Source organism: Phoca vitulina, unplaced genomic scaffold (genome assembly GCF_004348235.1).
Source record: "Phoca vitulina isolate PV1807 unplaced genomic scaffold, GSC_HSeal_1.0 scaffold17, whole genome shotgun sequence".
NCBI lineage: Eukaryota > Metazoa > Chordata > Mammalia > Carnivora > Phocidae > Phoca > Phoca vitulina.
The window spans coordinates 30,366,725-30,389,076 of record NW_022589720.1 but is presented as its reverse complement, the minus strand read 5'-3'; the positions used below and the strand labels follow the sequence as shown (position 1 = coordinate 30,389,076).

The 22,352-nt window shown below is 40.0% G+C and overlaps 2 protein-coding genes across 5 annotated transcripts in view; one reads left to right on the top strand and one right to left on the bottom strand.

The window, feature by feature from the left end:
• RICTOR (RPTOR independent companion of MTOR complex 2) overlaps window positions 1-11,011 on the top strand; it is a 123,806-nt gene extending 112,795 nt beyond the window's left edge. For all 4 annotated transcript variants that reach the window (XM_032415165.1, XM_032415164.1, XM_032415166.1 and 1 more), the window contains 4 exons: window positions 4,197-4,352; window positions 4,735-4,858; window positions 6,278-6,416; window positions 6,526-11,011. In XM_032415165.1, coding sequence (XP_032271056.1) covers window positions 4,197-4,352; window positions 4,735-4,858; window positions 6,278-6,416; window positions 6,526-6,600 — 494 coding nt within the window. In that variant the 3' untranslated portion in view covers window positions 6,601-11,011. The remainder of the gene's footprint in view (window positions 1-4,196; window positions 4,353-4,734; window positions 4,859-6,277; window positions 6,417-6,525) is intronic.
• A 3,485-nt stretch (window positions 11,012-14,496) lies between these two features.
• The window catches only part of OSMR (oncostatin M receptor), a 49,940-nt gene continuing 42,084 nt past the window's right edge, over window positions 14,497-22,352 (bottom strand). The window contains exons 14-18 of the mRNA XM_032415363.1: window positions 20,987-21,160; window positions 20,046-20,213; window positions 17,106-17,187; window positions 16,555-16,627; window positions 14,497-16,227 (exon numbers count right to left, since the gene is read on the bottom strand). Coding sequence (XP_032271254.1) covers window positions 15,673-16,227; window positions 16,555-16,627; window positions 17,106-17,187; window positions 20,046-20,213; window positions 20,987-21,160 — 1,052 coding nt within the window. The 3' untranslated portion in view covers window positions 14,497-15,672. The remainder of the gene's footprint in view (window positions 16,228-16,554; window positions 16,628-17,105; window positions 17,188-20,045; window positions 20,214-20,986; window positions 21,161-22,352) is intronic.

The following is a 22,352-nucleotide window of genomic DNA, read 5'->3' as shown; positions in this document are numbered from 1 at the left end:
TGCCTTTTGTAGATCTCTTATAATCATTATTGGTTGGTTATTTTTTCCCCTTCCACTCATTAAGTTCCTTCAGTGTGTGGACTATCATGTCTTTTCATTTTTGTATTTCTAATACCTAGCTGCACTGCTTTGTGTAGTAGACAATATGTTTTTGGTGAGAGCAGATTCAGATTCAGCTTTCCTATATGATTCAACAAATGACATATGCAGGTCTTCCCCAACTCATGATGGAGTTATATCCCGATAAACCCATCCTAAGTTGAAGAAGATCTGAAGTCAAAATGCATTTAATATACCTAAGCTTCCAAACATAGATTAGTCTAGCCTATCTTAAACGTGCTCAGAACACTGGGCAAAATCATCAACACAAAGTCTATTTTATAAGTGTTGATTTTCTCATGTAATTGATTAAATACTGTACTGAAAGTGAAAAACAGAATGGCTCTCTGGGAACAGAATGGGTGTGTATTGGCTGTTTACCCTGATGACCACATGGCTGACTGGGAGCAGTGACAGCTGTCACTGTCCGGCGTCAAAGAGAGGATCGTACTGCAAATCGCTAGCCCAGGGAAATTTCTAGGTTCAAAATTCGAAGCAAGAGAGTTTCTACTGAACGTGTACCATTTTTGCACCATCGTAAAGTCCAAGCATCATAAGTTGGGGACCATGTATATTAGCAACTTCAAACTGATAATGTGTTTGTATATGTGTGTAAAGTGTTTCCGTAGATACTTTTTCTTGGTGAGTATCACCTAGCCACACTCAAAAATCTAGTGATATCAAAGTTCTCTGAGTCACTCTTCTAAATTTCTCCTTGGTGTTCTGATTCAGAGCTTTCCAACTGATGGGTGGTAGCATGCTGATACACCACAGATAGGATATGGGTGTGCTGAGATCATTAATTCCCTCAGTGTTTCCATGCCTCTGGGGCCTGGGTTTGGACAGACCCTTGGACTAGGCACTTCCCACTGTGAACAGCTCTGTCCAGGGCCCCATCATGTTGTAATTATTGTCATTTCCTGCGAGTGAGAGGTTTGGGCAGTATTGTTCTGATGTATTGCACACAGTAGAGAATATTCTGTTTTAAATCATTTGGCTCTACATCATTTATGATATTTTAGTTTCTGCAAGTTCTGCTTCTTCATTTGTATCCTTATTCATCAAATACTTATGAAGTACTTACTATGGATTTTACTTTACTGTTTTCTACTTATTTTATCAAACAAGAAATAGGGAAACCAGCCCCTCAAGTACCTAGTCACAAGACAGTCACAGCTAATTCTAACCCATCTGTGACCTGTAGCTTCCGGGAGAGTGATCAGGCAGAGCATCAGGAGGTTTGGGACTTGTGAAAGACATGCTATAGGCAGAAAGGTGCTCACCTTAGCACAGCCGTCAGAGCCTCTCGGCTGGCTGGCCAGTGATGTGAAGTGTTAGAGTAAGAAGCAGCAGGGAAGAAGAGCTCTGAATTGGGAAATGATTACAGTTTACTACTGATACCCATCCTAGAAGTGTGAAGGGAGGAAGGCCAAATGGTTAAAAAGTCGTCAAACCTTTATTCATTCATTCATGTCCTCAACATAATATTTATTACGCTGCTACCATGGGTCAGGCATTAAACTAGATGCCAGAAAAACATTTATGAGAGGGGAAAAAAAAAACACTGTTTTTAAACTCTTTGAGCTTCATTCAGTGGGGAAAGCAATGGATGAATGGATTGATTGATCACTTGATCAGTTGATTATGTGAATATAATAACCGCATTTGTAACAAGTGCCAGCAAGAATAGGTACATGGTATTAGCAAAGGAATAGAACCAAGTAGGCAGGTCAAAAAAGAGATTTCTAAAGAAGTTACTATTGAGCTATGATCTAAAGAATGACTAGAAGCTAAAAAAGTGAAGATGGAGTATAGAAAATTTGAAGAGAGAGTGAACAGCCTGAGCAAAGGTCTTCTCTCAGGGGAGCATGCATGGGGAGTAGTAGGGTCTAAAAAGACACCTGTGTGAGTAGAGCTCAGACAGTAAGAGGGAAAGAGATATATGATCAGCCTAGAGAGATACGCAGAGACCAGATCCTGCAGAACTCTTGCTACCCAAAGTATGGTCAATGGACCAGCAGCATCAGCATCACCCGAGAGCTTGTCAGAAATGCAGAATCTCAAACTCCACCCTACGCACAGAATCAGAATCTGCGCTTCCACGAGACTCTCAGGTTGTTCATGTGCACAATAAAGTTTGAGAAGCATTCCTGTAGACCATATTGAAGATTTTGTGTATCAGAAAGACTTCCATATTGTCCATGGCAGATGACTAAAAAATAATCCCTGTGCTATTTAATGATCATTTTAAAGGAACATCAACACTTGAACATAAGATGTTTCTTTCTCTAAAACTTCTGGTCTGGTGGTAATGGTTCAAAAATGTAAAGCTCAGAGGAAAGGCTATTGGAATAAGATATCTGGTAACATTTTATTCTGCATCTGCCACCTTCACAGATTTTTATGCATTGTATGGTTCTAGTGTGCTTAGAGGAATGATTTTTGTTTTTTTCCCTAATGAGAACGCTTAACATGTTCAGAGATAGGACCTGATTCTAACAGGTTAGAAATGTTAGGAGTCATCATAAGTTAAAGGTGAGGCTGAAATAGTTTATAACTTTTCAGAAACATGTTGACTGAATGAGGTATAACTTTCTTACTGCTCCTTGTGCTGAAAATACTTTGTCATCATAGTCTCTGGGTAGCTTATCTACTGATTCTAAAATAACATATTCATCTCTTATCTGGTTATTCAGCATTACTGTTTTTTAAGTACATCTTCAGTTCTCAGATCTTTGGCAATAGTTTTTTTTTTTTTTTTGTCAATGAATGATTAAGTAGCATGTGTTACTTTTAAGTCACTGAAAGGCACATGATTTCCTTAATAACCAAAATTTTAAAACTATGCCAAATTTATAGATCTTCTTTTCCAAGGAACCAAAGTATTATCTACTTAGTATTTTGAAAATTGTAATCTTAGGAAGTGTTTAGAGGTAAGATGAAGGGATCATATCTATTCTGTGGAAAACAACATAGGGAGAGATTGACATTGGTTTGGTTTCCTGGGTTTTAAAAATAGAGCTTTTTTTTTTCTCTACTGTGACAACGTGCTATAGTAGAAAGAGTACTGGACCATCTGTCAAGAGCTCTTATCTTCTGGCTGAGTTGTGTCTCCTCTCTCTGAATCTCTTTTCTTTCATGAGATGAAAACTTTAATTAATTTCCAATATTTCTTATACTACTAAGGTTGTATGATTTTATAGGTTGCCCAGTGTTACTCTCTAAAAGGATAGCCAAAGACTTCCCAGTGATGTCCCATTTGCTGTGATCACTGTAAGTGCTCAAGAAAATTTTAAATCAAAAAAAGTTAATGTCACTTTAGCAACACTGGTTGACTTCAAAATCCCATCTAGGAGTACCTTAGCACTGGGTAGTGTAGTAAATTTAATTCTAAGGAATGAACTGATAAGCTCAGGAAAGTGTAATTCTTATATTGGTAATTATTAAATGGGGAGAAAAGCAATCATAGAATAATAATATAGCATAATCCCACTTACACACCCAAAGAACTAGAAAAACAAATTTAACGTAGCAGAACATCTTAAAAGATATATATGTCGGGGGCACCTGGGTGGTTCAGTTGGTTAAATGTCTGCCTGCAGCTCAGGTCATGATCTCAGGGTACTGGGATCAAGCCCTGCATTGAGCTCTCTGCTCATCAGGGAATCTGCTTCTCCCTGTCACTCTCCCTCTGTGCTCTCTCTCTGTCAAATAAATAAATAAAATCTTAAAAAAAAAAAAAGATATATATGTCAAACTTTTAATCGTATTTCCCTTTGGAGAGGTATTTAGTGTGGGGGTGGGAGTAGTGGGACGGAGTAGATACGGTAACTTCCTGTTTTATTCTATATACATCTTTATTTGAATTCTTTAATCATATATTATTTTTGTAATTTAGGAAAATAAAATTTATAAATGTCTCTAGAATTCAACAGATTGCGCTATCTGAGCAGTCCAAATTTAAAGATCATCGTGGAAAATAATTGTTGAAAACTGGAAAGAAATCACAAGAAATCATTTCCTCTATGGTATATAATGAAGCATAGGAATTAAACCATTATGATACTTTAATAGAAATAATTGATTTTTTTCTTCAGACCTTCAAGACATTCCATATTCTGATTGGTGTGAGCAGACTATCCACAACCCCTTAGAAGTGGTTCCTTCTAAGTTTTCGGGGATCTCTGGATGCAGCGACGGAGCGTCTCAGGAAGGCTCAGCCAGCAGCACCAAGAGCGCAGAGCTGCTGCTGGGTGAGCTCTCAGGTTTCTGTCCAGGCCTTGTTGGTTCTGTTGTTGTGGGTGGGTGACGTTAGTAGTGTTGTTGTGGATGGGTGACGTTAGTAGTGTTGTTGTGGATGGGTGACGTTAGTAGTGTTGTTGTGGATGGGTGACGTTAGTAGTGTTGTTGTGGACGGGTGACGTTAGTAGACGTGGTCTCAAGACTACAAGTCCGTTTTATCCAGGTATACTTAGCCAACGCTTGCAACTGTTGTTGTCCTCTTCCATTAGAATTTTGTTCCCAAAATGATTGGCAGATTATGTGAGATCTTTAAGTAAGATTTAAAAACAGATCTCATGAGTTGTAATCATTTCCTATTGTGATAAAGATAAAATATTTTCATCTTTTTTTTAGGTGTTAAAACAATTCCAGATGATACACCCATGTGCCGTATACTCCTTCGCAAAGAAGTTCTGAGATTAGTCATTAATTTGAGTAGTTCAGTTTCAACTAAATGTCATGAAACTGGGCTTTTAACGTAAGTAAACTATAACCGTGAGTATTCTTTGTTCTGCTTTTTAGGGTGAAAAGATCCTTGAAATACTTCAAAAGGTAGACTAGCTTACATCAGTAGTTCTACATGGTATAGCTGTGTGAGGCTAGATTTTCTTCACATACTTCAACCAAAATAGCATATGGTCAAAGATTGAACGCAGAAGTAGGTATGTGAATCCAGCCAATCTTCTATTAAGCTGGACTTTAAAGAGATCTTTAAAAATGTAAAATACCACTCTTCTTGCTTTTTTAGTTTTAGAAAATATTTTTCATTAAAATGCAAATATTTATGGGGTGCCTGGGTGACTCAGGCAGTTAGGCATCTGGCTCTTCATTTCGGCTCAGGTCATGATCTCAGGGTCATGAGATCGAGCCCCATGTGTTGGGTTCTGCACTCAGGGCAGAGTGCTTGGGATCCACCTCCCCCCCACACACATACCCCTCCCACCCCCATGCTCAGCTCTCTGTCTCTCAGGAAAAAAAAAGGTATATATTTATGTTAACAAGTAATGAGTTTTGTTTTTTAAATGAATTAAAATATATTCTTAAGTTTTCTCAATTTTAATTTCTAATATGGTAATTATCAATGGCTATAGACCACAAAAAATAAGCCTTTGGGGGTCTTCTATAATTTTTAAGAAAGTATGGGAATCCTGAGACTGAACAGTTTGAGAAAAGCAGGCCTACACAAAAAACAAGTGGTATTTTCTTGGTTTCATTTTTCCCCTGTTTTCCTCTTTCTTGTAATAAAAGTTGCAAAATTTTAATTTTTTTTCTAAATCATAGCAACATGATAAAGGAAAATTCACATTGAACTATGACCATCGTTGATCTGCACTATTAAAAGTAGTGTAGCCCTTAAAAGAAATGCAGCTCAGAGTCTCCTGTGGACCTTTTAAAAAAACAGTGACACAGATGGCAGGGTCCCCCTGCAGACGTCCTGGCCGGATGCTCCAGCAGTAGTGGGTCCTTAGCCTGTGTATTACCCCACTGCACCCCACCCCTGATGCTGTCTTAGCTAAAAGCCACTGTTAGAAGGTGGAAAGATACAAAGAGCCCAGTCAAGGATATTTCAAACTTAATTTTGAAAATAGTTGAGTCATCCTGGGCTGATAAATAAATTTTGCAATTTCTCATGCTAGTGAAAAAGAATATTTCTGACTCTCTAAGAAGCTTTTGGGCTTTACTCATTTTAACAGATAACCCCAAACTTTAAAATACCTAGTTTAAGTGTGAGGTAGGAATATTTAATATTTTATATTCTTATGCCTTCATTCCAAATATGCCATCTGATCAGTGTCTGGAGGGAAAAAATATTTTAAAAGTGATATTTTGGATGGAAAAATAGGTGAGTCATTATTAATAGTTTTTAATCACACTATCGTCTTTTCTTTGGTTTTAGAATTAAGGAGAAGTATCCTCAAACGTTCGATGACATCTGCCTTTACTCTGAGGTCTCCCATTTGCTCTCACACTGCACATTTAGACTTCCGTGTCGGAGGTTCATACAAGAATTATTTCAAGACGTACAGTTTTTACAAGTAAGTAAGATTTGTCAAGAATAATTCTGTGTTTGGTGTTAAGTTAAAAGAGAGATTCTGTCTGTGGATACACTAGAAAGTCGTTCACAGTCGACCCCTTCTGTCCTAGATGCATGAAGAAGCAGAGGCTGTGCTGGCGACACCACCAAAGCAACCTGCAGTGGATACATCTGCTGAATCCTGACCTCGTGCTTATGATGTATATAGATGAATACTATGTATACTCATATGTGTGGATTTCCTCAAAGCCTCAGAAAATGCTGGCTGACTGAGCAGCAAGGACAGGAGTATCTTCTGTTCCAGCAATTACTGGTACATGCACAGTTGGAACTGCAGACTTCCCTAACCAAAACAACTTCCTCTTTTCCCTGTTGAGCCCTCTGGGGGTTCATTGCTCATTACCACAGTTTTAAGAGTTTTAGTTACCATTATATGCAAGAGCCAAGCACTGAATACCTACATAGGTTTTCTATTTTTTCATTTTAAGAGCATAATAACAGTGGAACAATAATAGGATATGCAGAAGCACCCTTCACAGTTATTTCTGAATTCTTTTTTTTAGGGTAAATCTAAAGATGCCTTGTTTGTTAACTAACTTGTGGAAACCAGGAATCAGTGTTTCTGAGGCTGCACCTGCCCCACAGCGGGGTGTGCTGTAACTGCTGGTATTAGAGGAGGAACTTTGGCCCTTCCACATTTTTCTTAATATTTGTAACACTACTTCAGAGGTTTGTAACCTCAAAGCAAAAGAAGAGCCTCAACAACCCAGGACTTATAAGTTATTTTTATGTTACTAGACTTGCAAACAGTTTGTTTTCTGTCTTTTCAGTTTTGTGGCAATGTGTTCTTATAGGCTATTTGAACCAGTTAAGGTTTTTCACTACAGTTCTTGACTCAGATCAGAACGTCATTTTATAATTCAGAGTATTTCCCATTTGTAGAATGCACATGTTTTCAGTGGACTTCTCATTTTCATCAACTTCCCATGTCACCATTTGAAACAGGAACTTGAACAAGCACTATTAATTGAGACCTAAAGCAAAAGAAAGTAAACAACACTTTGGATCTCCTGAGGAAGAGAGAAGTTTGCCTCCGATTTACACATTCCGTGGGAAAAGAAGAGCCATACTTCCTTTTTAAAAAATCATCAATGCAACTTGAATTATGATTAAAAATTGTAGTGAAAAGCCTTAAGTACCAAATTTTAAAGCAGCAGTAATTTAATTTTTTTATATCAGTGTTCTTGTTTTGCACAAACTAAATGCAGTGATAGGTGAGTTTATCAGTACAGTCATTGCCTTTATCATATTTGTGAAGTTGTTAAGTTGATGAGGGCAAGGTTTTGTTTATTTGTGTGTTTAATTTGTATATGTTTAAAGATATTTGGAAATCTTTACAGGAATTAAACATATATGCAAATTTGTATATAAAAATAGCATGGCCATCACCATTAGAATGCTTGTAAATGAAAGGATTATCTTTTTTGAGGTCTATATATAAATAGAAAAAAAATCCAGCTGGACTGATTAGGACCCTTTTTTTAATTCATTTGTTTATACCATTTTTACAGTTGCACATCAGCTTTGACACAGTCCTAGTATCTTGATTAATACTTTCCCATAGTACAGATCCTTTTTATAACGGGCTTGTTCTTTGAGATCTCTGTAAAGAACCCTGTGAACTAGAAAACGTAACTCACAGAGATAGGTTTTTTTTGTTTTTATTTTGTTTTGTTTTGTTTTTTAATTTACTGGCACTGAAAGTTCCAATTGGGATGAAGCATTTCATCTCACTTCATAACACCTCTTTGCACTTCAGTGAATTGTTCTTACATGCACTGTGTAGCAACTTACATTATAACAAAGCAGATAAGGGCTGTAAGCTGCTGCTTATGTTAAAAAGTGGTTCTTCAGATTTTCTCTCATAAAATCCAAGTGAAAATAAAATATTTTTTTTAACTTTAATTTATCACTGAACCCAAGTGTTTATTTAAATGTTAACAGTACTTTTAAGAACGTTGCCTGTCACCTTGGTCTTTGGTCTTGGATGATTAAAATGCCTTCCAGAGAACCAAATGTCAGAGTTACTAGACCAAATAGTGGTTAAAAACTCCAAAGGAGGTAATTTAGTAATCTTATTCATAATGGGGTTGACATATTTTAGACATTGATTTTAAACACTACCTCAGTTAATATAGAATATAAAATCTGTGGTTTAATCCCTCAAAAGTTAACAGTAATTCTTTTTCGTCACACACACACACACACACACACAAACACACAACTGTCCCCATCCCGGACCCCACTTCACTCATCCATCCTGAAATGAAGTCTTTGTTACTATTAGCCTGAACAGTTTTTTTGACTATTACTTTGAAAGACATGTATGTATACATTGTAATAATTGCCTATAGCACTTAGTTTGGAGAGACAGAGTTTTGTGGTTATCAGTAATCTAAGAAAAATGTCTATACTTAAATGTATAGTGCTATTTGGTTTATCCATGTTTCACTGACAGGTCTAATACGTTTTCAAGTACTCATCTGTATAAAAGTAGACTTTTATGATGAAAAATGCTCACATGCAGTGCCAAGTGATTAACTTAGTGTTTAAAAATATTAAATTATAGCAGAAAAGATTAGGAATGGTGTCAGTGGTAATAGAAATAATTGAGAAAGTCATCTATAAATAATAGATACTACCAGACTATAAAATACCAAAATAATGTCAATACTGTAGTTTTTCAAGATTTTAGAATTAATCTTAGTCCTTACAAATTTGTACTATTGGTAATTATTGAATAATTGGAGGAATTTGGGCAGTTTTGCTGGTTGTAAACTGTGAATATCTAATTGTAAAGTGAATTGTCATTTCTAATTGAAATTTTTTTTCAAGAACAGATTTCAGCTTCACGATACTAAGTAAATACTGATAAATAATAAGGAAATTAGAAATTAGTATTAATAATTAAATATGGTCTAAAATTTCTTATACATTTATTTCCTATTTATGCCTAGGTAGATTTGAAGGGGGGATGTCTCCCTAATAAAAATTTTTCTAATAAAGATTAGTAGCATAAGTCCATTCTATAAGACAGCAACATTAATAAAAGAGGCTCTTTGGAGGGATATACATTCTTATACTAGTTATTCTAACATCATGTGTACAAGTTCTTTTGAAATGGTAGCTTTAATAGTTTTCAGCTCTTTTATCCAGAGCTTGAGATAATTAAAGCTGAGTTTTTCAGGGCATATTACAGTAGTAAAGTGTTCAACAGTGAGGTGTCAGTGCTTACTTAGATTTGTCTACTGCTCTTTATAAATTTTTTTTTCATTCCATTCAGAGGATGCCTTTTATCCCCACATTAAAGCACAGATCATTGAGCAATAAAAACTAATCAAATTGTCATCCAAATTATAACTGCAATTGTTTTTGCATGGTAAGAGTGAGGTGCTAATTTTGTGTGAGATCAGCTTTGTAAACTACCTTGGGAAAAAATCCTTTGGAATTAAGGTTTTCCCCCTTTTGTTTTATGCTTCCAGTGTCTAAAATTCACAATCCATTAAACATGGGAAAAAAGAAAAGGTAGAACTAACAGAGTTTTATGAGAAGAACTGATGGAATAAAAGAACATTTCAGGTTTTCAAAAATGTACGTTGGGAAAGGTCTCCCTTGCCTCCCCATTCAGGAAATCCATTATCACCAGCTTAATTTCAAGAGTATCACTACAGTGAGAGTTTCATTATAAAAGTGTGCTAGTGAAATGGATAGCAGTGCTTATCAGACAATATTGAAATCTGTGAGAATCTTTCTAGGAACATTCTTTTTTTCTTTTAGTTCCAGGTTCCCAAAGTATTTTTCATTCATAGTAGGTGTTTATGACTCACACGGAATGTGGATCCCCCCCCTTGAGTATTTTTATAATGTAGGTGGATAGCTATGCCACAACATGCATTAATTGCACATCTTGTTTGATTTTCTTTACAAAACATTTAATTTGAAAAATATAATTTATGCCAAAAAAGTATACCTTGTAATTTTGCCACTAAATAGGTTGATTTAGCAAAAAAAAAAAAGTCTGGGGGGGGGGGGGGGGGGCGATAAAAATTTTTCATAGATAATAGTTGAAAAATGTTCCATTACTGACCTGGCAGAAACCCTGAAGCTGCATTGTAAAACAAATGGTGTAAATTAGTTTTGAAAAGTGGTAAGGGATTGTGAAAAAAATCTCAGACTTAACGCTCCCTAGCCACATGATATCCTTCTTTTTTTATTTAGTAATAAGCTGCTACATATTTGGAGGTTCTGGTGTTTGTAGGTCACTGAACAGACATTGAAATCTGATTTATATTGTATAACTGTAACATAGAAAGAAAAAGTATTTATATATTTTCCGTAAGAATATTTCATTGAGTTGTGTATAATTTAAAGAAGGTTTGTCCCCAAATGGTTTTGCTCACCTTGATTTTTTTTGTGTGTGGTTTTCTTGTTTTTGTATAATGTGTACAGTTTATGTCAAGGGCATTAAAAGCCTCCTGAAGCATAATCTTATCAAAGGGATACATTGTTAATAAAATGTACTTAAAATTCTTAAAACTTGTCAGAAGTTCTGTTTGAAATTTTAAAACAATCAGTGTTGATTTGAATTATGTACCACAGAGGCTGATACATGTGACTCCCAGTAAAAATGATTTTTAGGTACCACAGATAAGAGTCTAGTTCAGTAATACATTAGTGGCTATTCCAGATGTTTTTAAAATATCCTTAAACATTCTTCATAATCTAATCAAACACATAGCTTTACAGGTTTTATTTTTAACTTCAGATCATTATAAAGTGTTTGAAAAAAATGGATCTGTCTTTAGACAAAATAGTTCTGAATTTTTTGAGGAAATAATATACAATATAAGTGATGATGATATGATGATGATGTTTCTGTGGAAAGTATTTGATTTCTCAGGCAAGAAGCTGTCCTGATCAGATAGGCTATCAGTACAGCCACCTAGTGGCAAAAGAAAATACCACAAGGGAAATGACCAAGGCTGGAGAATAAAATTCAGTGTCAAAGCCAGGTCAAAGCTAGGTTATAGTTGACTAAATGTGGTAAAATATATGTCTCACTTTCAGAAAAGATTTGTTTGGATAGATTTGTCTTTAGGCACAATTCTGTATATCATTTTCCCATTGCCTTCTATATGTTTTTCAACAAAACATAGTTGGCCCCCAAATAAACTAAAAGCACACTTAATAATCATCAGACAGCTGATCTTTGAAAAATGTGGACCTAAACTTCAGAAAGTTTGTTTCATTTGAAAAAACCCGACTCTTTGGTATATAAAAGTTCTCAAAAATAGAGTACTGTCTTAGTCCATTCAGGCTACTATAATAAAACACCCCAGACTGGGTAGCTTACAAACAACAGAAACCTATTTCTGCAGTTCTGGAGGCCAGAAGTCTGAGGCCAGAGTGCTAGCACAGTTGAGAGAGGGCCCTCTCCTAGGTCTCAGAGTCCTCGTTGTGTCCTTACATGGCAGAAGGAATAAGGAGACTTGCAGGGTCTCCCTCCTAAGAGCATTAATCCCAAGTACATGAGGGCTCCAGCCTCGTGACCTAATCACCTCCCAAAGGCCCCATCTCCTAATACCATCATCTTTGGGGGTTAGGATTTCAACATATAAATTTTGAGGGGGACAATCATTGAGACCATAGCAACTACTTCAGAAAAAAACCAAAATATACTAAAAGTTTGTTTCTTCAATGGCTTATTTTAGAGCATAAAGACAACTGCATTTGCTTGGTACTTTAAATGGAATGTATTTAGTTACTGTGTTGTAAATCTTTTAACTGCTAATTCTAAAGGCTTTTTCTGTTGTATCTCTTCAAGGGTTTCTAAAGTTCTACTTAATGCAAACTGTTTAATATGTTTTATAGATTCTTTAAGATGAAAGCCAGTTTTTCCACGGCGATCTTAGAAGAAATACTAGATTTTGACTAATTCAACTTGATTTTCTCAATAAATACACCTTCTAGTGGAGAATCAGTTTCGCTAGAATCAGCGTTGAGTCAGGTAGGTGCTAGAATGGAAGCAAGCTCCTTTGGCAAGTGCATGGTTCTGCAGTGTGGCTACGTCCCTGCTCCCAGCCTGAGCGATCGCCGTACCCCGCATGCAGCCAAGGACCACTCTCCAGGTTGATGCGGTATTTATAGGTCATTAATGCCAGTCCTGCACACCATCAGAATACCCTGATATTTTTAAAGAACTATTACTAATTTAGCTTTAGGGACTTTTTTTTTTTAAAGTAGACTTCATGCCCAGCATGGAGCCCAATGGGGGGCTTAAACTCATGACGCTGAGATTGAGACCTGACCTAAAATCAAGAATTAGACATTTAACCAACTGAGCCACCTAGGCGCCCCTAGGTAAAATTCTTTTTAAAGGTTTATTATGGTCATATTAGGAAAAGTAGAGCTTAGAGAAACACAAATATTTGCAGGTGAAATCATATGATTTGCTTCCAAATAATATCAGGAGGGAGAGTGGAAAAGGGTATAGATGGGCTGAAACAGCCATGTAAAGGTTAGCAGCTGTTGGAGCTGATGATATACGTAACGGTTTGTTAAACTATTATACTTTTGTATCATTTGAAATTTTCCAGGAGTATATTTTTAATCCTAATGGTTCTGCTGACATGAATACAAATTTCAAAGTTTCTTTTTTTTTTTTTTTTCAAAGATTTTATTTATTTGACAGAGACACAGCAAGAGAGGGAACACAAGCGGGGGGAGTGGGAGAGGGAGAAGCAGGCTTCCTGCAGAGCAGGGAGCCTGATGCGGGGCTCGATCCCAGGACCCTGGGATCATGACCTGAGCCGAAGGCAGACACTTAACAACTGAGCCACCCAGGTGCCCCACAAATTTCAGTTTCTGAAGAACACTTCTTAAAGCAATGCTGTTAAGATGGCATATAGTATTGACAATTAAGGTTTTAAATATGAATGTATTTGATGTGATGGGCATGGGAGAGGGATGTTTATAGCCAAAACTGTAGTCATAGTGATATTGTAAGCATAAAGTTACGTAGGCCAGCATTTCCTATTGGTATGTTGCTATATTTCAGGAAGACATCATTTGACTTAGGACAGTGAGTCTCAAAGTTGAGTGTGCATCCAAATACCTGGGAGGGAGCTGATGAAATATACAGACTTCAGGCCTCATGTCATGGAAATTCTGATACGGAGGTGTGGAGCGGTACCCAGAAATTCACATTTTTAGTAAGCTCACAAGGTGATTTATTGGCTATACTCACTGTTAGATTCTCATTTCATTGAGGTAGAGAAAACAAAATGCAGTGGTGAAATATTTTAATTAGGCTTTTTGCAACAAAAATGACTTCCAAGGTTTCATGGGTTATTTTTAAAAGAAAATCTATATGAAAGATACTATTTACAAATCAGTCTTCACAGCCATTGACATTTATATCATGAGAAAGCAACAAAGAGGCTAAATGATGACAATACTGGCCCCCAAAATCTTCTCAAAACTATCAGACTAATCGAGATATTCATTTGTACTATGTTAGGAGTACATAACCAGTTTTTCCAGCAAAAGGTTTAGTTCTACATAAGGAAAAAGTTGAAAAGCCTGAACAGAAGCCCTGGTTTGTGTTGGTATATTTAGGCCAGTTGGCAGCCACCTTACTTGGAGATGTGGATCTTTTGGTCTCTTGGTTGTGTGGTGTTGATGACACAGTGCAAGGCATTTGGTACCAGAGACCTAGATGGTGTCATTTCCAGCACAGCAAACAAGGAACTCCTGATCATACTTGCTTAGAAATGTGATAAATACAATGTAGCAGGAGGGGAAGAATGAAGGGGGGGAAATCGGAGGGGGAGAAGAACCATGAGAGACGATTGACTCTGAAAAACAAACTGAGGGTTCTAGAGGGGAGAGGGGTGGGAGGATGGGTTAGCCTGGTGATGGGTATTAAAGAGGGCACGTTCTGCATGGAGCACTGGGTGTTATGCACAAACAATGAATCATGGAACACTATATCTAAAACTAATGATGTAATGTATGGGGATTAACATAACAATAAAAAAAAAGAAATGTGATAAATAAACATAAAGCTTTGATAGGTAGAAAGAAGAGAAAGGAACGGGCATGTACTGAACACCTGTTATGCATCAGGTGCATTTGTATATATTGATTCAATGAGACAAAGCTGCTGCTGAGCAAATACAGAATTTCCCACTCTATAGCTTTTTACAATTATGTCTAAACTATGTCCAACATTGAAGTTTCCTTTTATTCATTGTTAGCATAATAGGAATATAAATGAGACAGGATATTTTCTTGACCCAGACAATGGCGAAGACCAAAAGGTACTAAATGAAAACAGGTCACTTATATATAGTAGTTCTTGAAAAAAAGAGGAACCCTAAAATGTGAATGGAATTAATAATAACATTTTCTTTTTTCTATTCTGAGGTAGTTGTCAAAAATTACGGTCAAAGACTGATGTGCACCAAGTAGGAGTGCTGTTGTCTTGACGCTAAGTCAAGAGTTCCTTGGCAGTCCCACTCTTTAACTGTAGTAAGCTAAATGGAAAGGCAGTTGTGGGGATCTTACTGATCATTCACATGCTTCACCTATCAGATAAGGTCTGTGCGCCCAGAAGAGTTCATTCTATGGCATCAATGAACTACAAGTTGTTCTCACTTCAAGGCAAGTCTAAAGTCTGTTTTACTCTCGAACATCATGTGACTTTTTCATTAAACACACCCAGAATAAACTGACAATTTATGGTCTGGTAATGAATCTTCTGTGGCCTTTACTAAAACCTTAAATCTAGTTCCTTTACCCTTAATATAAGACATACGGGTAAAACTTAATGGAAATACTTCCTTGCTAAAAACTGAACTTCTAGGACCATAGGCACCCTGTCCAGTACTGAGTGGGCAGGGTCTATCCCCACGTCAAGTGCCGGGTCTACTGTTCTAAAGGTGAGCCTGGAACAGACAGCGGCAAGGTAAGCCTAGTCCCACGGTCCCGCCATTTCTACGGCAAGCCTGCTCCAAGAAGGGCTGTTAAGTTCCGTAGCTTCTGCCCTTTGAAACCAAGCCAGATTGTAGTGGTCTCGTGTGCCAACGGTGACCACTCACTGGAACTATGCGCCGAGGCATCAGGTGATGGAATGGGGCCGGCGATGCTCCTTTTTTGCATCTATGTAGCATAAAGGCATGAACTGGGTATACTGATTAGTGGTAGTGTTCACCTTCATCTAAAAGGGTAAAGGAAGAGAGGCTGCTACTCCCACTCGAGGGAGGAGAGGCAAGACCCAAGGGTATGGCCATTTGCATTTTATACTCTGAACACAGTGCTGGCTCTGGTGGATTTGTGGGGAGACCGAACTTGTCTCCAGACATGGCTGAAGCCAACTGGGACACATAATTTAAACTAGTTTCTCTGGCTGGAATTTCTCCCAGGGAGTTCATGTAGTTTTTTTCTAGTGCCTTTAGTAAATTTTCAGGTGATGTCAACAGTGCCAGCTGACTTGGTGGGGCTTTAGGGGCTACTGGGACATGGCCACAAGCAGCAGAGTCCGAAGCTGCCTGATTATAGGTAAAGTTCTCAAAACAGATGCAGGGCCCAGGGCCGGAGTAGCTCTTCTCTGTTGGAAGGAGGTAAAGGTAGGTGGGCTTGGAAGATTCAGTTTCTGTGAGTGACTTCCTAGTGCCTTCCTGCTTGTTTAGAACTTCAATAGAGTCTGGAACACAGTCTTTGATATTCATTATTGTTAGGCGAGGATTCTCCTGGAACAAACAAAAAAACATGTGAATATGAAGTGTGTGTGTATGTCAGAGTATACAAAGTATGTGAAATGCACTCAAGGCTTCAGTTTTTTGTGTGTGTTTCATCCTAGTCACAAGTTAACTGGAGGTGGTGTTGCAAACCAAAGGATTTTTCCTGATGGAAGAACTCTCAAGGCTCCATTCACCCATTTCATGGCTATGGGAGCCAAGGTGGCTGTTGCTTTGTTATATCTTCCTGAGGAGTTCTCAAAAAGTATGATTAGAGCCCCAACCCTGGATTAGTCTTTAATAGATATTATGGCATACATACAATTTCCCAGCATTTACCTTGGATTTTATTAATGACAGGACACTACTCTTGTAAGGATCTGGAATGTCAGGATAACACTTCTCCTTCATCCTAGAAAACAGTGAAAATTGGACTGAATTTTGCAATATAGTGACTAAGAGAACTCTGGAGCCAGATTCCCGGGCTCTAAACCTTGCTCTATCACTTACTAACTCTGTGACCTTGGGCAGGCTATGCTTATATCTACTTGCTGATTCAGTGGAGATAATGACGGTGCCCAGGGTGGTGGTGTGAGGATTGAATGAGCTGTATGTAAAGCACTTAGAATACTGCCAAGCACACAGTAGGTGAACTACCAGTATTAGCTATGGTTATTGAACAGGCTTTGCAGTCTTTTTCAAATGGCTATTGTTTTCCTTATATATTGACCTGGAAAGCAAAACTGTTTAAAAATTTTCATCTAAGTCTCTGTCCCTTGCCTTTTCAGCACCTTCTCTCATTATTCAATGTGATTTCTAGCTTCTTAAACTCCTTTCTAGATTTTTTTTTTCTCTGACTTCTTGGATAAAAATCTTCCCCACACACTTACCACTGACTTTTCAAGTAGCATATGATCATGATGAGCAAAATGCAGAAAACCATAGGGAGTATGATACGTATCAGTATAGGGGCTGGAGAAGAAAACAAAGTGGTATTTTTAATGAGTACTTTTCCCTCCTCAAAGGCACAAAAGTAAGTTTAAGACTGAAATTAATTTTACAGAGTTATTATTCTTCAAGTCTATTTATGCAAGATTCAATCTGAATTCTGGCTGATGGGGTGGGGGTGGGGGTTCTACCAACCAACCAACACAGGGACCATCTGCTGTCAACACCTTATGACTTGGATTCGTTCCCTCTTTTTTTTTTTTTAAGATTTTTTTACTTATTCATTTGAGAGAGAGCAAGCAAGAGCACGAGCAGGAGGGAGGGTCAGAGGGAGAGAGCAAGAGAGCAAGAGCACAAGTGGGGGGAGGGTAAGAGGGAGAGGGAGAAGCAGGCTTCCCGCTGAGCAGGGAGCCCGATGCGGGGCTCGATCCCAGGACCCCGGGACCATGGCCTGAGCCCAAGGCAGACACTTAACCGACTGAGCCACCCAGGCGCCCCTCGTTCCCTCTTCTGACAAACTGGATCACTACTTCCAATTCTTCACTCCCTCCTTGTATTAGAATTATACTCCCCACCTTTGCCAAAGCTTCATGGTGGGTGGAGTGTACTTTGTCCCTTGACTGGGGGCTCAGCCACATGACTGTATCTGGACAATGGGCTGGCAGTAGTTGTAATCCTAGTAGCTGCTTTAAGTGCCCTTGCACAGGAGTGGGGTTTGATTTGGGGATGGGGATGTGGTGGATAATGTTGGCCTCTCGCGCGGGAGGGCAGGCCTGGGTAGATGCCCAGCGCAGAGCTCGGAGGCAGCACAGGGTCTGGAGGCAAGGACACGCAGGACGGGAACGGGGCGCCACGGCAGGCACCTCAACACGCGGCTCACAGTTCACCTGGCCGGGGGAGGGGAAAGCAGCTCTCCCCCTGACCCGACTAGACAATACCTGGCTCTCAGATCCCTACTTTTGACTACTATAATTGCTTTGAAGATTTGGTTAAGTTATGCACTTACAACTTATTTGAGAACAAGCCTGGGGACCTAACCATGATAGTTTCCAAGTTTCAGGCTGGTTTTGCTAATAAGCTTTTTTTTTAAGATTTTATTTATTTGACAGAGAGAGACACAGCGAGAGAGGGAACACAAGCAGGGGGAGTGGCAGAGGGAGAAGCAGGCTTCCCGCGGAGCAGGGAGCCCGATGCGGGGCTCGATCCCAGGACCCTGGGATCATGACCTGAGCCGAAGGCAGCCGCTTAACTGACTGAGCCACCCAGGCGCCCCTAATAAGCTTTTTATTGAAATGCAATACTTGCGTTCAGAAAAGTGCTCATACAGTAAGCTCGGTGAATCTCACAAACCGAACACGGCCACGTGACCAGCACCCCGGTCACGACGACGACCACCCTCAGCTCCCCAGAGAGCCCGCCCGGGGTCCCCATCCAATCATGGTCCCCTCCCAAGGTCACCACTGCCTTGTCTTAGCGCTCACAACAAGAATGGCGTCTGCCTCTCTCTGTAGTGGAAGCCCGAGCAGCCGTCAGGCCTGGCTCTGTCACTGTCACGGTGCGTGGCATCTGTGAGGTCCGCCCACGTTGTTACTGCAACTGCGGGGCGTTGTGTCATGGCTGCGATTACGTAGCAGTGGATTCTCCTCTTTAATAGTAACCAATATAACCCACAGAGGGGCACAGCCAATGCTAAGGGAGGTTTAGCATGAATAAGGGGGATAAATGAAAGCTAGAAAATATACTTGGGGTAAAGATAATTCTTTGTATTATATATGTGTACACACACACACACACACACACACTCTCTCTCTCTCTCTTCTACCAGCTAAATGAATACCAAAGCTGGAATAAAAACAGCTGGAAATCAATTTAAAGTTTTAAAATCTACCCCCAAACAGCAAGAGTGCTCAAATAACGGAAATCGATGACTGAAATCTTAATCTGACTCCGAGAGTTCTGACCTTGGCCTGGGAAACCTGAGGAGCGAGCAGCACCGAGGGCCCCAGGCTGCCGGCAGGGTCGTGGCCAGCGTGCCGGGCCAGCAGCTCTACCCTCCGCCGCCATCCCGTTGCCCGCGGCCCCACCGCCGCCGGAGGGAGCCCGCCCTGGGCCCGAGGCCCGCTGGGACCTGCAGCAGACTCTTCAGCCGGTCTGTTTCTCAGGGAGGACTGTCTTCCACCATCTGCTGTGTGATACCCGCTTCTCCCCTTCTTCCTCCGTCACTGTCTGCTTCCCCCGCCACCTTCCTGTTGGCTGGAGGTCTGCCTTTACCGTCAGTGCTGTCCTCCCTGCCTTCTCCTTTCTCCTTCTTCCAAGCCAAATGCAGTTTGAAAAATGGATCTCTTTATCTCACATTTCCCCCCCAGTCGGCAAACACCAGGCTGGTGAAGGAACACCTCTTGCCCCTGCCCGATCCCCAGCCGACCCTACCACACCTCTCTCAACTGCCCCCAGAAAGGCCAAGTCAGGAAGCAGTTGGCTCGCCACCGAGGGAAACCAGCCAGAAGGTCGGCTGCAGAAAACACCCGCCCTCCTCCAGACGGAGGGTCTGGGGCTCTTCGGAAGTGGACACGAAACCATGCCTTCTGGGATTTTCAAACCATTTTGGGACTGAGTTCCAGGGCATGCCTCAGGGCCACTGAGACAGGCCAGAGGAAGGTTCCAGGTCATAAGTCAGTCAGATTGGCCCCACTGTTTTCTGGTTAATGTACTGGGATTCTGTATAACATTTTTTTCTGAAACAATCTCATCTAGAGAGTGAGAGACAGAAGGAGAAGAAAGGTTTAAAAACTCCTGATCTCGACAAAGCCCAGGGTAGTGTGTGTGTAATCTGTTAGTTTCCCAGCAACATCTAGGGGAAGAGTTTTGATTCAAAAACTCACAGTATTCATCCGGAGTTGTGACCTTTGTGAAAGTGCCATGGGGGCCCTCGCCAACACTGCTGTACGGGGTGACCAAAAACTCATAGAAGGATTCCGGCTGTAGGTTTTCCACGACAAATGTCTTTTGTTTCGGGTTGTCAATTTTGTATTTGCAACATACTGCATCATCTGTTATTCAAAAAAAAATTATTTTCAGGAAAAATAATTATTAAAGAGTGAGAGAGAGATCTTGTGACAGGGTTGGGCACTAATAATATTGACTCAGCGCTGTCAACATCTTAAACCAATCAAAAATTGAATCATGATTCCATCACTCTGGGTCACTGGTAAAATTTTTAGGAGATGGCAAGCAAAGCAGAGCAACCACGAAACAAGGGATGCTGGTGATCCAGAAAGAGCCCACGAATCTGCGAGACACAGTAAGAGCTTGAGAGAGACTTAAAAATACATTGTAATAACCTTTAACAAGGTCAAAAGAAAAAAAGAAAAAGGAGTTAGCACGAAAGTTTCATAATTGGCAGGTTAAGGAGCTGATGGTACTCAAATGCTTCCAAAAATACCAAGCACTTTGTTTTAAGTAAGTTACAATACTGCCCCCCGCCACCTTGCCCACTGATTTGTTGAAGAGCACGCTGGACCATAAAAGCATGCAAGAACAGAATTCAGCCTGGCCATGGTCACACACGGCCACCTTTCTTTGTTTTGTTTTGTTTTTTTATTGAAGATTTTTATTTATTCGACAGAGCACAAGCAGGGGAAGCAGCAGAGGGAGAGGGAGAAGCAGGCTGAGCTGAGCAGGGAGCCCGAGGACCCTGGGATCATGACCTGAGCCAAAGGCAGACGCTTAAGCAACTGAGCCACCCAGGCGCCCCCCTGGCCACCTTTCTAATAATGGTCTTGCATAGTGAGGTCTTGAAAGAGTAAACAAACAAAACCGTCACCTGAAAGAACTGCCTTTTCAGATCCTGAGTGGCACTGCCCCGCCTTGGATTTCAGGTAGACGTGGTACCCTTGTATAAAACTGGGTTGGGATTCAATGGAATAATCCTTCCAACTCAGAGTGAAGGAGCGGGACGTCAGGTTACTCATGACCACTTGAGGGTTGTCTGACGGAGCTAGGAAAGGAAGTCGGGGTAAGGAGAGTCGTCACCTGGAAGTAGCTGCGAGCACTCATGTAAACTAAAAGTAGAGCCACAGCCAAGTCTGGAGCCTGGAGGCACTTATGCCAAGTTCAGGGGTTTTCTCTTTTTCTCTGGGGGATTCATGCCTTGACATGGTTTGTGAGGGCTGGGAAGGAGTTGAGCCATCTTCCTGTCCAAGTCTGGCCTTTCACAAGTGAAGAAAGGGAGAGCCAGAGACACTCAACAGCTTGCACGAGGTCACCCAGAGGGAAAGCGAATAAAGGGTTTCTTAGACTTCCCCATGCTCTTGAATTCCAAATAGTGTTTGACAGAAGACCCTGCCAGAGAACAGACCGAAGGGGGTATTCGAGGAACTCTAGTTCCTGGGTGGTGACAATGCCAAGCCATCCAAGTGTCACTGCAATACTCCGAGGGTGTTTATTCTGAAGGCTTCCTGAGCCTGTTTCCCACACGCGTGTGTACCCGGTCTGTGCGCACAGACATGCACACCAGCAACACACCTCCGGTGGGCCTGAGATGGCCCCCACAGATGGGGCTGTGGGGGACGTGACCTGATCACCGCAAGGCAGGGGAGGTCCCAGGTGCCCAGACTTCAGTGGGATCAAATTGCCTTCTGTTGCTGGTGGAATCACAGTGAAATTTCTGGGGGGGGGGGGGGGGGTGATTTCACAATATGGGTCAAAATTCTTAAACATTGTAAAAGAAATGAGAAACTAAAGCCTTTTGACTCAAGTATTCTAAGACTTCATTTAAAAACCATTATTGTGGATATGGATGAAGATTTCACTAAAATGATGGGGACTCAGACAGCATAAGAGATTGGGCTAAGGATAAAGGAGACTGAGCATTGCAGATGAAAAGACACCTGAAGATGAATTTTATAGTTTATAGTTGAAAAACACCATAATCATGCTAAGTGTCCACCAACAGGTGATGTGACACATGCAAACAAACACTTTGCAATGACGTAGTTAAACAATATTTAGTGACATGAGTCAAAAACTGCATAGAGTAAGATCCCACTTTTATTTAAAAATGTATATCTGTACAGAGAAAGGAATACCTGGATATACATTAAATATTAACTCTGGATATTTGCCTTTGGGTGGTAAAATTAGCAATAAGTTTGTTTTCTTCTTTTGCATAACATTTTATAAATTGTCTT